Source organism: Amphiprion ocellaris, chromosome 21 (assembly GCF_022539595.1).
Source record: "Amphiprion ocellaris isolate individual 3 ecotype Okinawa chromosome 21, ASM2253959v1, whole genome shotgun sequence".
In the NCBI taxonomy this organism is placed as follows: Eukaryota; Metazoa; Chordata; class Actinopteri; family Pomacentridae; genus Amphiprion; species Amphiprion ocellaris.
The window spans coordinates 16958563-16972748 of record NC_072786.1 but is presented as its reverse complement, the minus strand read 5'-3'; the positions used below and the strand labels follow the sequence as shown (position 1 = coordinate 16972748).

General features: G+C 41.0%; 1 protein-coding gene and 8 non-coding genes across 19 annotated transcripts in view; 5 read left to right on the top strand and 4 right to left on the bottom strand.

The window, feature by feature from the left end:
- Positions 1–14186, bottom strand: part of LOC111575146 (ELKS/Rab6-interacting/CAST family member 1-like) — a 196946-nt gene that overhangs the window by 37717 nt on the left and 145043 nt on the right. For 8 of the 11 annotated variants that reach the window (XM_055006387.1, XM_055006390.1, XM_055006389.1 and 5 more), the window contains one exon: positions 1625–1732. In XM_055006387.1, coding sequence (XP_054862362.1) covers positions 1625–1732 — 108 coding nt within the window. Of the gene's footprint in view, positions 1–1316; positions 1395–1624; positions 1733–14186 lie in introns of all 11 variants that reach the window. The other 3 variants (XR_008600184.1, XR_008600185.1, XR_008600186.1) reach the window with 1 other exon arrangement.
- trnak-cuu (transfer RNA lysine (anticodon CUU)) lies at positions 3709–3781 on the top strand. The gene has a single exon. It is a non-coding gene; the product is annotated as a tRNA-Lys (tRNA).
- On the top strand, positions 4043–4115 carry trnak-cuu (transfer RNA lysine (anticodon CUU)). Its single transcript has one exon. It is a non-coding gene; the product is annotated as a tRNA-Lys (tRNA).
- On the top strand, positions 4397–4469 carry trnak-cuu (transfer RNA lysine (anticodon CUU)). The gene has a single exon. It is a non-coding gene; the product is annotated as a tRNA-Lys (tRNA).
- On the bottom strand, positions 6103–6175 carry trnak-cuu (transfer RNA lysine (anticodon CUU)). Its single transcript has one exon. It is a non-coding gene; the product is annotated as a tRNA-Lys (tRNA).
- On the top strand, positions 6440–6512 carry trnak-cuu (transfer RNA lysine (anticodon CUU)). Its single transcript has one exon. It is a non-coding gene; the product is annotated as a tRNA-Lys (tRNA).
- On the top strand, positions 8058–8168 carry trnal-caa (transfer RNA leucine (anticodon CAA)). Its single transcript has 2 exons — positions 8058–8095; positions 8123–8168. It is a non-coding gene; the product is annotated as a tRNA-Leu (tRNA).
- On the bottom strand, positions 8351–8423 carry trnak-cuu (transfer RNA lysine (anticodon CUU)). The gene has a single exon. It is a non-coding gene; the product is annotated as a tRNA-Lys (tRNA).
- On the bottom strand, positions 10621–10693 carry trnak-cuu (transfer RNA lysine (anticodon CUU)). The gene has a single exon. It is a non-coding gene; the product is annotated as a tRNA-Lys (tRNA).

The following is a 14186-nucleotide window of genomic DNA, read 5'->3' as shown; positions in this document are numbered from 1 at the left end:
TGCATTTTTTCTTCTTGTCTGATGTTAGGATTGTCACACATCTGCTATTAATGACCTTTAGGCCTTTTAAAATACCGGAAACGCCGCTATTGTATAATTACCACCACAGGGGCAGGTTCAAAGGAAAAAATCCCTTTCATCACTCCCAATTAAACCTCACTTTTTCACTAATTATATGTCAAAGAAACAGCTCTGCAAAATCACAAACACAACAACACAAAATTAAAATCCCTCTCTGGCCAGTGATTAAACCTAACAACTCATCTATGTGTATCAAGATAATTGCATAAGTAAAGCTTCTTTCAATGAAAATGACCTCTTTGTGATGCAAAATGGCGTAGATGTAACTCTGTGGGTCTAACAAGGCTCCACCTCTTTCTCTGCAGCCCTATCAGTGGCACACCAGCTCACCTCTGACTCTGTTCAAATACTGTAAAACTACTCAACGCAACACAATGTAAGTTGTACTTTTGGCGTAATTCAGGCATACATGTTCAAACTGGATACTGATTCTAAAGAATAATAATGAGAATAACAGAAAGCTCCTCCCTGCATGCTGACAGGATTGGTTGCTTATGTTTGTTACGTATGAAACCCTGAAAGTCTGAATCCGTGTTTTTGAGATTTTTATCACGTTGACTGTTTAATATGCTTATGATACGTCTTCCAGTATATAGAAAGCATCAACATATGGTGGCTTGATTTTGACTGAAAGTGGGGTCTTTAAGTACATTTAAATAAGAAATGATAGCTATGACAGAGACAAAACCTTAAGACTTACATGCCAAGCTTCTAATGACACAAAATTTTATATATACATATTATTTATATAAAGATGACAAAAGCACAACAAGGAATCGTCTAGTGGATTAATAAAGACTGATTAAATCATGAGTCAAAAAGTGACACATAAATACAAAATAAAACAAGATAAAGAGTTCAAAAATTGTGAACTGGAAGAAATGATCATCAGAAGATGAAGACAAATGAAATCAAAGGATAAGATTCAGATATTGACTAGATGAAGCACACGGTTCAAGATTTGATTTAAAAGCAGTCTTTTTGATGTAATGAAGAATGGAAGCACAAAAGAAAGACAACTAACAGAAGGAGTTTCAAGACTAGATATTAAAAAGAATGGTCAGAAATAGAAGAAATGAAGAAAAAAAAAGAAACCACAAGTAAAGCGAAATGGCAGACTCATGATACGAAAACAAGACCACAAACTGGATGATGGATAAATGAAATGGATGAAATGAAAGCAAGAAAGATGAATGAGCACATCCAAACATGATCCAGATAGAGAAGACGCTCACCCTTTTGTACAAAATGCCGAACTGAGGGTGAGAAAGAAGGCATGTGGCTGGTTAGGCCCAGATGCCCTCCTCATCGTCCTATCAGTTAGTTCGATCCAGCAGCAGCGTGAGTTCAGAGAAAGCAGGGAGTTAGTTTGGCAAAATCGGAAACTTGAGGCAGAGTGCAGAACAACCTACAGTTGTTGAAACATTAATTGATTAATTGCACCAGAAAATGCGAATGTGAATTCTTGGAAAGTCTTCCACTTAAACATTTGGTAGAGGTGATTGGTCTGATGAAGGCTCAGTGTTCTGGACAAACGTCCTACCTGATCTGGGGAGGGCTTGTGATTGTTGGGCTGCTCTGAGTTTGGAGATGTGACCTTCAGATGGTCGTCCTCGTAGTTGTCGGCCATCAGCTTCATCCTGTTCTGCGTCTACAGAGAGACAAAGCAAACAATTAGAACTCTTTGATTTGTGACACGCACAGATGGCAAAAGCATTTTTTGGGAGCAATTCGGCAACATCACGATGACATTCATGTTTGAGAAAACATCACAAAGCAGTGGATGTGCATGTGCATGTGCATGCATGCGTGCATGTGTGTCTGTGTGATAAAAGGAAAACTGTAGCCTTGAGTTCCTTCAGACGTTAATTTGTAGAAAGGAAGAAGAGAGGAGAGTGTTTGGACGAATGCCACGAGCTTTGCCTTCACAAACACACTTAATTTTTTTGCAGACACAGAAAATCAAGAACTGATGGCAAAAAAGACTGAAAGCTTTAATTTGAAACATTGGTTCTTCTTTCTATTTTGCTTGTTTGGAACTACACATATTCACACAAGCAACAAACACACTGACATGCCACCTGTTGTGTAGCGTGTTAAGTGGTACAGAAGAATAACAGGCTTGTTAACGTCCCACTTGGGGGGAGAGCCATAAAGACCAAGACAAATATTAGACTGTACACACACAAAGGGGTGTAAATCTCTTCATGTGCTCTACACACAAAGAACACACACTTACAGCAGCGTTAACACACATTAACACACAGTGTGGAGTCTTTTCCCCTTATTCCCTTTTCCTTGATCCTTCTCATCTCTCCCATCTTTGCTCTACCATCCTCCTTTTGCTTCTCTGATTACTATCAAACTCTCCGATCCTTCCTCCTCTTCTCCTCGTCTTGCTGCTCCATCTGTTTCACATGTTAGAGTTATACTTCAGGTTTTACAGTAGGCCTGTAAAGGGAGGGGGAGTGAGAGATAAAAACGCGAGGGAGGGAGTCAGTCTAAATCTGTCAGTCTTGTACAATCTAAATCCCCTTAGCCTCTCACTGAGCCCTGCAAGGAACAGGGCCTTAAGCAGGCCAGACTGTGGGTTTTGTGTGGATGTGTGTGTATGTTTGACAGAAACTAAAGAAAAAATATGTGAATTTCATGTGCGTGTGTGTATGTTAACAACAGTGTTGCAGTTGGTGGGCATTCGTATGTCACCCTAATGACAGAGTGCAGCATTGTAGTGATTAAAGTGACTAAAATAATAGCACTTTACGATAGGTTTAACCGAGCCAGAATTAATTTATCATCATTGTCCTTGTTGTATTATATTGTTTTCATACGTCTGTAACCCTGTATGTTTTTCTTTTATGTTTGGGACGACAGATGGAAATTAGTCTTGTGCTAACTCCAGCTTATTTACTGTGACCTTGTGTAAACTTATGAGATTGTACGTTCATTAATATCTAAATAAAAACCCCTCCAAATAATTAAAGAAATTATTATTATTATCATTATTATTATTTATTCAATTTTATTTAGTTGTTTTTTGTTGAGACATTTTTTTAGGTTGTATAGCCCGGCTAGCTCAGTTGATAGAGCATGAGACTCTTACTATAAGGGTCGTGGGTTCGAGCCTCATGTTGGGCGCAGGTGTTTTTAGAAGCAGAGAGCTGCCCAAAGCACTGCCACAGATCAACAACAACTACTTCAATCACAGGTCTGTTAATGGTGAACGATAAAGGACGATCACTCGCACGATTATCGGCCTGGCCAATATTTGGAATTTTCATTAATGCTGTCTGCATTTTTATTGTACGATTATTGATAAATAAAATGCGCTACTTCAGGTCTGATGCAGATCCGATGTTTGTCGTCACTGTGTGGTCTCAGAAATGTCTCTCAATCAGAAACTGAACAAGAAATACAAGTTGTTGCCTCAAACCAGGAATTTAACTACTCCCACTATGCTAATGGCTAGTGGCTAAGTTAGAAAGCAGCCAAAAAATTACCCTGAAACAGCCTCAAAAGCAGTAACTACTAGTGCTTTAAGATATGGACCTTAGTGGGCAATAAGTGATAGAAAAGTGAAAGATTAAGGATCTCCTTTTTTAAAGACACATTTTTTTCTGTCATGCAGCCCGGCTAGCTCAGTCGGTAGAGCATGAGACTCTTAATCTCAGGGTCGTGGGTTCGAGCCCCACGTTGGGTGCAGATGTTTTTAGAAGTAGAGAGCTGCTCAAAGCACTGCTACAGATGAGCAACAACTACTTCAATCACAAGTCTGTTAATGGTGCACGATTATTGGCCTGGCCGATATTTGGCATTTTCATTAATGGTATCTGCATTTTTATTGTACGATTATTGATAAATAATATGCGCTACTTCAGGTCTGATGCAGGTCTGATGTGGGCAATAACTGTGAAAGATTAAGGATCTCTTTTTTTAAAGACACCTTTTTCACTGCTGCGCAGCCCGGCTAGCTCAATCGGTAGAGCATGAGACTCTTAATCTCAGGGTCGTGGGTTCGAGCCCCACGTTGGGCGCAGGTGTTTCTAGAAGTAGAGAGCTGCCCAAAGCACTGCCACAGATCAAGAACAACTACTTCAATCACAAGTCTGTTAATGGTGAACGATAAAGGACGATTATTGGCCTGGCCGATATTTGGCGTTTTCATTAATGGTATCTGCATATTTATTGTACGATTATTGATAAATAAAATGCGCTACTTCAGGTTTGATGCAGGTCTGATGTGGGCAATAAAAGTGATAGAACAGTGAAATATTAAGGATGTCTTTTTTTAAAGACACTTTGTTACTGTCGTGCAGCCCGGCTAGCTCAGTCGGTAGAGCATGAGACTCTTAATCTCAGGGTCGTGGGTTCGAGCCCCACGTTGGGCGCAGATGTTTTAAGTATAACGTTAGATTAAAACACACAATCATTTGTCTATTGTCTTAGAAAGCAAAGAACTGATGGGCACATGGATATATTCAGACCACAAAATCACAAGTGAAAAAGTGCTACACACTCTGTGTATTTGGAACCATGCAAGTGAGTGTAAGCCTCCCCTTGTATGTCCAGACATCATTCATTTCCTCATTTTCCACAGACAGCTTCAAAATAAACACACATATATTTAAAACAAACACGGAAAGTAAACAGTTCATCTTCAGGCCACATAAGCTCAGAACGGATGAACACACACACTTAGCTGCAAAGTGATGTTTATTTTGTCTCTGTCAATCCTCTTCGCAATGTCCTCCACCACGTGTAGTACCAGCATTTAAATAATTTATATACTGTTAATTCAACAAATTAATAATTCAACCTACAGTGCAGTTTTTTGTGTGTTCTTCAAGTTTATATGAGAACAAAACATTTGGGTTAAAGTTCAGATTTCAACGTCAGCAGTTGCATTGTCAGAAGAAAATATTTTATTATTTCTTTGAAATACTGGTATTAGAAATATTTTTTTCCAGCATGAATACTAAAGACTTGATAACTACAGAGATAGTTGTGAAAAGAATAAAACTGACTACACAATACCTAGAGCACTGAATACAATGATTTAATGATCATGGTGATAAAGCCTATTACAATTTTTTTTTAAACTTATACCCTGTTGAAGACATTATTTTCTCTGCCTTAAGCTCGTATATGAAAAATTGCAGGTCAGTGTTCACCTTTGTTGTTATGCAAATTTGTAGTTTTGTATAATAGAAAATCTCTGCATAGCCAATTGCAGCATTATTCTCATAGACTATTCATGTTTTTATTACCTGTCATCAGCATTAACTAACATTGTACATAAGATATCTTGTTACAGCTTAGCAGGATCAATGGAAGAATTCTAAGAAAGGATATTAAACATTTTGCAGCAATGTAGCATCACCCGCTAATGTACTATGTTCACCACTCAAATACACACAAATACACTTTCCTGCTAGATTCCTCTTGAACTTGAACAGCATATTTCTACTAATCACCTAATGTATTTTTATGATCTGAAATAAAATAGTTGTCATCATGACAACTGTAAATCGTGTCTCAGAGTAATATAACTGGTTGTGCAGTGTTTTGGCCTAAGACAAGCCTTCTGTTACTCAAATCAGATTGGTTCTAGACTGTATTTCACTCTTATCAGGACATGAATCAAGTCATTCCCACCAGTGAAGCCTCTTTAGTTGCTGTAAAGCAGGACTGCTTCTTGTTTGTGCTCTAACTCTGAGGAGATGCAGACTGGTAGTTGGGATTCTGTGTCTGACTCTGGTTCCTATGTCACCCCACAAACATTTAAAAGCTTAAGATCTCACCAGACAAAACACTAAGGGGTACAAATGGCAAAGAACCCTAATCAAATATAGTATGTGCTCTGGGTACAGGAAGCAACTCAACAACCACAGATGTCTTTGGATTGTGTTACAGGTCATGTTACTTGACCGCCGTGAGTCAGCATGATGTAGTCTGACAGCTTTCCTGGAAGGTGATATAGTGTGAGATTATGTGGCCAGAGGGCATAGTCTAAAACATTCTCGCCCAACGTGGGGCTCGAACCCACGACCCTGAGATTAAGAGTCTCATGCTCTACCGACTGAGCTAGCCGGGCCCACGATTTGATAGCTTCTCAGCTGAAAAAAAAAATGGTTGCAATCCCAGTGGTACAATGGAAACAAAAGTGGGGATGCCTTGCCACCTTGATAACTTTACAGTACCATAGATACATGTCTACAAGTATTCCAAACCACAGTGTGATCCTCTGACATTTGTCAAGCCTTTAAATGCTTCATCAGATCCGACCTGACTCCCTTGAACTGTATTAACTGTTTGTTGTTATGAGAATTTTTTAAGACACCTTTTTCAGGGCTGTGCAGTCCGGCTAGCTCAGTCGGTAGAGCATGAGACTCTTAATCTCAGGGTCGTGGGTTCGAGCCCCACGTTGGGCGTAGCTGTTGTGAACACTGTCGGATAAGATAAGGGCTTCCGGTATCTAAACACAAAATTGATGTGTCACTGGTAACGTTGAAGCCAAAAGTGAAAGCTAGCAATAACAAACACAGAATGCCACATCAAATAGTGCAAAGCTGTGTGTCCACTGGATCTGTTTTTCCTGCATGTAAATGCTGCACATCAGAAAATCACACGCATGGTGGGCAGTCACTAGCAGGCCACAACATTGTCACATGACAGCGTTTGAGCTTCAGCGGACCACCACAGTCATAGGACAGCGCTTTCAGCTTGACAGTCTGGCTGATGCATCAGACAAACATAGCGGCTCGGCCGCAAACTTTCTCTTTTATTTTGAAAACACTTCAGCGAAAAGTATTTCTGAAAGCATTTGAGGCGAGAAATCAGCTGTGCAGTAGCTGAACCGCATGTTGCGTTGTGAGTTCAAACCCCACTTCTGACAGCTGTTTTCAGACTTCATACTACTTGTCTGGTAAAACTTTATGAGTAAAACTCCTTGAGTGATCAGTGAGTTGACACCGCAGCATTGTCCTTGTCTGTTTAGCTCACATGGGTAATGGTCCATTAATGACACAGGACTCCTATGCCTCAAGAATAATTGTGAAACCAGGTGGTCCAACTGAAAATCGTCAAGTTTAATCAAAATAAACTGTGCAGCTTCTCAGTGTCGTGTAGTTCTAGCACTCAGGGCTTTAACACAGAGTTTCATCAAAGAACTTGGAATTAACTCAATTGTCGCTAGTCAGGAGGCCAGACTCCAGGATGGATTCCTTCCTGAGCAAAGGGACGTCTGGTCTCCAAGTGGAGGTGTGGGTTCAAATCCTACTCCTGACAACTGTTCTCAGACTTCAGTCCACAAGTTGGATGAAACTTTATGTGTATAACTAAATACAATGATATTAAATCAGATGCACAGTTATTAAGCTGAAACTCCTCACACAACTTGGGTTTGAAGCCAAAATGAAAACAATCAGACTAAAGGCATCTGCTGTGTCTGAGTGACCCAACTCCACCCTTGCCTATTTGCAGCCTAAAACACATCGTTCACACCTACTTCATGTCGATTGTTGCTGATTTTTGAGCTCTTTGTAGCACTATTTTTGTGAACAACACAAAACAGCTCCACTATTGTCTATCTCCAATGTTCCAAAAGGTGAGTCATTATCTCTATTCTTATTAAAGAACAGGGTACATGTCTTAAAGAGGTTTTAGACAATGCAGTAGCCTTTTAAAGACAAATCTCTATGTTTACTAAATATGGCCAAGATTTTCTCTAACCATTTTCAAAAATTTGACAGTAGTGCCAGATCAAATGCAGGTAAAATTCAGATACCAACTCTACTTATGATTTTGTTTTCCTCTTGGTTATTCAAAGAAATGTTGCAGTTGTGTTACTGACGACATGTTCTGCCATCATTTTAATAAATAGAAAATGTGCAGCCGTTCAGGGTCATGCAGATACTAAGCTGATGATCATACACATGGTTTCATGAAACAACTTAGAATAAACGCAGTTGTTGCTAGTCAGGATGGCCGAGTGGTCTAAGGCGCCAGACTCAAGGATGGACTCCTTACTGAGCAAAGGGGCTTCTGGTCTCCAAATGGAGGCGTGGGTTCAAATCCCACTCCTGACAAGATTTGATTTTTCAGTTTTGAAAAGTAAGTTGAGCACACAATTGATTACCTATTTGTTAATGCGACTGCACGGGTGGCAGACTTTTATCACTATGGACTGTGAAAGCAGAGATGGTAACTGTACTGAAGAGAGACCTGCAGAACAACACATCACAAGGGGTTTACAGTCTAAAAGCTCATGCGCCCAACGTGGGGCTCGAACCCACGACCCTGAGATTAAGAGTCTCATGCTCTACCGACTGAGCTAGCCGGGCTTTTGTGCATAAGAAGAAAGGGATCCAACATGTGCATGTCCATTGGTATCTATACCTCAAATAAGCCGATTGGGTTCCCAACAAACGTGAAAGCAATTCATGTGCAGCCTACAACATATTGTGGAAGTTTCCCACTGGACAAAGTCAGAAAATTCAAAACAACAACCCCTGATTTCACAAACATGGACAAAATGGGAGACTGAAATGCCTTTTTGAGATATGTTCTGATTTAGAGAACATTTACCTCACATGACTGATCTCCTGTTTGCCCAATTTAAGTCTCAAAGCCACAATCCTGAGTTAGCTATCCAAGCAACATAAAACTAGTCTCAAGCAAGCATAAGTTATGGCAACTGGACTAACCTCGTGTGAGTCGAAAACGTTTCACCTCTCATCCAAGAGGCTTCTTCAGTTCTGAAAGCCTGGTGGGGAGTACCAGATATTTATCCACCAGGAGGGTGGTGGCAAAAACAAGTGGACAAAGACCCGGAACCAACAGACTCGTTAGGTGTTAATGTGAGTCGTTAGCCTTTGATGGGCGGTCGTTACCCCTCCCAGCCCTCTAGGAGGGTGGTTGGGGGTCACCTGACTGCAAGTGGGACAGATGGCTGCACCTCCTTGGGAGGGCTCTAAGAACGGCGTTGTAAGTGGGAGACAAGTGGTGTCTGAGGCCCCCTCCTCTGTTCAAAGATGGCCGTTCTAGTTTGACATGAATGGCTTCTTTTACCCCTCTCTCAAACCATCTGTCCCCGAGGCACTGGTTCAGATATGTGGATGACACATGGGTCACCATCAGGAAGGGTGAGGTCGAACCTTTCACAGAACACCTCAACTCGGTGGATAAAAACATCAAGTTCACAAGAGAGGATGTCCAAGACAACTGTCTGGCGTTTCTAGATTGCGTGGTACGCATTGAAACCAATGGGGAACTCAACATTGAGGTCTACAGAAAACCCACTCACACAGACCAGTACCTCCTGTTTGATTCACACCACCCACTAGAACACAAGTTGGGGGTGATCCGTACCTTAAAGCACAGAGCACAGAACATCCCATCAGAAGCGGATGGAAAAAGAAGGGAACACAAACATATTCACTCTGCTCTTCAAACTTGTGGCTATCCAAACTGGGCTTTTATCAAAACAGCAAAAAAGCGCAGGGAGGATAAGAAAGACGAGGACCACAAAAAGAGAAACAACATTGTCATCCCCTATGTGGCAGGAATTTCAGAGAAACTCAGGAGGATCTTTAACACCCACCAGATCCCAGTACACTTCAAGCCCAGCAACACTCTGAGGCAAAAGCTGGTCCATCCCAAGGACAAAATTCCAAGGGAGAAACAGAGCAATGTGGTGTACGCAGTGCAGTGCAATGAGGAATGCTCTGACCTGTACATTGGAGAGACTAAGCAGCCATTACACAAGCGCATGGCACAACACAGGAGGGCCACGACCACAGGCCAGGACTCAGCAGTCCACCTCCACCTCAAGGAGAAGGGGCACTCCTTTGATGACCACAAGGTGCGCATTCTAGCCAGAGAGGACAGATGGTTTGAGAGAGGGGTAAAAGAAGCCATTCATGTCAAACTAGAACGGCCATCTTTGAACAGAGGAGGGGGCCTCAGACACCACTTGTCTCCCACTTACAACGCCGTTCTTAGAGCCCTCCCAAGGAGGTGCAGCCATCTGTCCCACTTGCAGTCAGGTGACCCCCAACCACCCTCCTAGAGGGCTGGGAGGGGTAACGACCGCCCATCAAAGGCTAACGACTCACATTAACACCTAACGAGTCTGTTGGTTCCGGGTCTTTGTCCACTTGTTTTTGCCACCACCCTCCTGGTGGATAAATATCTGGTACTCCCCACCAGGCTTTCAGAACTGAAGAAGCCTCTTGGATGAGAGGTGAAACGTTTTCGACTCACACGAGGTTAGTCCAGTTGCCATAACTTATGCTTGCTTGAGACTTATCATGACCTGGATGACTGAGAACATCCACAGATTTAACATAAAACTAGAAAATAGTTCACATATAAAACTTACTAGCCCTTTGTCGAAAGACTAATAGCTCCTGTTCAAGGCAAACTTTGTGCAGGCCTGTGTTTGTTTTTGGATGTTGAATGCTGGAAAGTTCTTCATGACTACGAGCCTGACATAGGAGAAATGTAGTTGGGATTATATTTCACAGTCCAAAACAACTGCGCCCAACGTGGGGCTCGAACCCACGACCCTGAGATTAAGAGTCTCACGCTCTACCGACTGAGCTAGCCGGGCTAGATACCGCAATAACTGGGTAACTCTCAGTCACCTTACTCTATTACCCTCACTTTACTACATGTTTTCTCAGCAGTACCTTTGTATCTGTCTGTTGAATGATACATGTACTGTATTTTAAAAGACATAATAAATGAAGAACATAACAAATTAGCTTAACTCAGAATTTAGAAAGAGACTAGGGCACGGGTTAAAAAGAAACAACAAAGGAGGAGCGAGTTAAGAAGAAGATAAGCTGTGTCGAGAGGGTGCCTGATTTCTGATCTCTTTAGCATTTTCGTTCCAAAGCTTCCTACCCCTTCTGCAAGCACACTTTATCTGTCTTTGTCCCATCCCTTCTTTCTCCTCATCTTAAAGCTTTCTGTGTCTAAATAATCCCCAGTTCCTCCTCTTCCTTTCTTCCTGTCTTTATCCCTCAGCTATCTCATGCACAGTACTTTCAATGATTAAGTCTCTCTACCTAAGTACCAAACACTGCTCATTTGTCTCTCCTACTCCCTCTGTCTTTAATGATCTCAGCTTATTTTACATTGAATTTAAGTCTCTTCTATCTTTAACAGGCGCAGTATTTTATTTCTTTCCTCACTCTCACTTCGTCTCCCCCTTGACCTTTGAGCTCCTTAACCTACCCTTGTATCTGTGACTAACTCTTTCTCCCCCTCCTCTCTGGAACGTCCTCATTTTTATATCGTTCCCTCTACACTCCTCTTCTCATTGCTTTATGTCTGATTCACTTTTGCTCTTTTAGTTAACTTTGTCCAAGTTTTTGACCATGTTTTTCCTTGATTGGTCCATCTGAATTTCCCAACATTGGAGGTTTCATTTGGTACAACGAGCCTTTTTTTTCTTTTACCCTCTGCTATCCCTACCCAGATCCCAACATGTCCTTTTTCTTTTTTCTTCAAGAAAGGTGCGCGCAGCACTGCGCAGCAGCCGGAGCTGTCATTGGCAGGGCAGCTCGAATGTAATTTCGTTGTATATGAAAATGTGCAATGACCAATAAAAGATTGATAATCTGTTCTCCTTCTTGCCCTTTTCATTTCATACTGATTTCAACAATCTGAAATACACATACAACAATGGTTTGGACATGAATAGGAAAATGTCATGGACGCAAATACTCAAGCCAGATCACATCAACATTTAAAATGCTGAAATTCTGCAGTACATTTATGCAATGGTGGAGTAAATACCTTGTAAAAGTTTATGGTAAACTTAAGCTTTGGAAAACTTTAGCCTTTTTCACATAATATTCTGCTATGTTTTTCTGTGTGTAAATTATGGAGACTGAATGTGGAGACGCTGTTGTACATTTAAGTTGGGAGCAGAAGCAATCACAAGCCGAGGATTTGACATGGGTGCATTTTGGGTTATTGCATTAAAAGCAAAATTTTGGAAAACAAAAACTGAGGTGCTCTTTGACTTTTTGAAATAGGGTTCTGGTGCATTATGGGAGATGGAAACACCTTTTTTGAATACGCTCTGATGTGGCAAACATTTACACATGACTGATAAGCCGTTTCTGTGTCTTTGGTTGTCTTGAATATAATGAAAAACGGCCAATAGCAGCTGAAATGAAAGAAAATGTACAATTTTCCTGATTAAAAAACAATTCCTAAAGGCGTCTATCCATTTTCATCTCGTAGATGTTTAATATTTGGTTTACTTCTTCTTCTTCTTTGTAGTTGCTTAGATATTACAAATGTCTTCTTCTATTCTGTTCACTACAACCATGTATAACCTATACCACCACCTTCTGATGTCGTTACACAGCCTAGTTTATTCAGTACCAAACAATTAATAGAAACAAACCTGATTCAGTGTTTTTCCCTAAATTTCTGCAACACATTCAATTTTCACTTCAAATCTGCTTGATGTATATAAGGAAACATGGCTAAAAAGCTGAACTGGCATCTGTGTGACAGGTCAAACTAGACACCAATGCTGTTGTGTTACACATTTTACACAGCTTTTAATTCTGGAAAGCCAGCTTACTGCATGAAAGTACAAACTGATTTCTCAGTTTCTTTGGTTCAGTCTAAGGGCCAGTTCATGCTGTCCATGTCTGTGTGCACATGCTAACATGTATGCGGTTTTGTTTATACTGCACTTGGGCTGGGCAGGGCTTGCCCCTCATGTCAAACACAGAGAAACGTACGGGACAATTTTTGGACGAAATAGTAACTACTTGCAGATTGGGCTGTAGCACTGTGTCAGTGAATGTTCCTGAGGTGCACCAAGCACAGTGGGTGGACATAGCACCAGATTTCTGGAGAATTTAGAACTTCTTATGATTTAGGGTAGCATGGATAGAAAGAATGCTGAAACCAAACCATCTCCAAAGTCCAGCAGTGATGAAGTGCACTTGATTACAATTTTGTTAATGATCAATCTTGAAGGTGGGGATGGCTGAGCATATCTTCGTGCATTCTCTCCTCACATCAGATACTTATAATAAGCACCATCTCTTTTCCTAGCACATGCACAGTTGGTGCTTGGCTTGCAAATTTTAAAAAGAATGTGTGGATGGCAAAATTTGGAAAACATGATTTGGCTATAAAAGAGTAAACTGAAGCAATAGCAGCAGAAATGATAGCATCTTCGCAGCACTGTAGCATGATCTCTGTGTTGAACCGACATGACAAATACCAACCCGTCTTGAGTGCCGAACTGTTCAAAATGGAGAAAGCTGCTAATTTGTTATCTGTGTATGGCTTTCCAATTTCAACTAACCATTTTTACTGGAGTGTAAACTGCTCACAAATACAGACACACAGTTTCAGGCATTTATTTGAGAGAAGTCATTGGTATGAACACAGTACCTGCTTTGAATAAACTCCATGACCTTATTGTTATGTTAGCGAACAAGCTAACAAGCCACTCATTGTTAAGGAGCAGTTTGCAAGCTCGTTAGCTCAAGAAGCTTTCGTTCTCTTTTCACTCTTTGTTGAATGGAATGATGGACAATGCTGAGAATAAAATGCCAGAAAACTTTAAATATTAATTTGAGACAAGAAGGAGGAGGTGGTGAAAAGACATAAGGAAAGAAGAGGCAGAAGAGGCGTCCTCATTTTCCTCTCTGGCCGTTCTTTACATTTTCCCTCTTTCTCTAATTGTCAGGAATGCTGACCTCAGCTCACTTGTTTCTGTGCCAGCTCTCTCTTTCTCACTTAATCTAATCATCACACCATTATTTCACTCCTCCTCCCTCATACTTCCCTTCTTCATCCCCCACCTCCGCTGTAACCCGCTGGCAATGGGCTGAATGAGAAACAAATGAACGTGGAGTGAAGTGAGGGAGGAACTGCTGAGTCATGCTTAGGAGTAAATTATTTCATTGTGATAAGGCTCTGGGGAGCATTAGATTAGATTATTGTTTCATCTTCCTCTCTAGTGGCGCAAGAGGAACCTTTTGTAGATATCTGTGCAATTATCAGTAACGAAAAGTTGCTGAGTCATGATTGGATGAGAACTATTTCATCATGATAAGAAA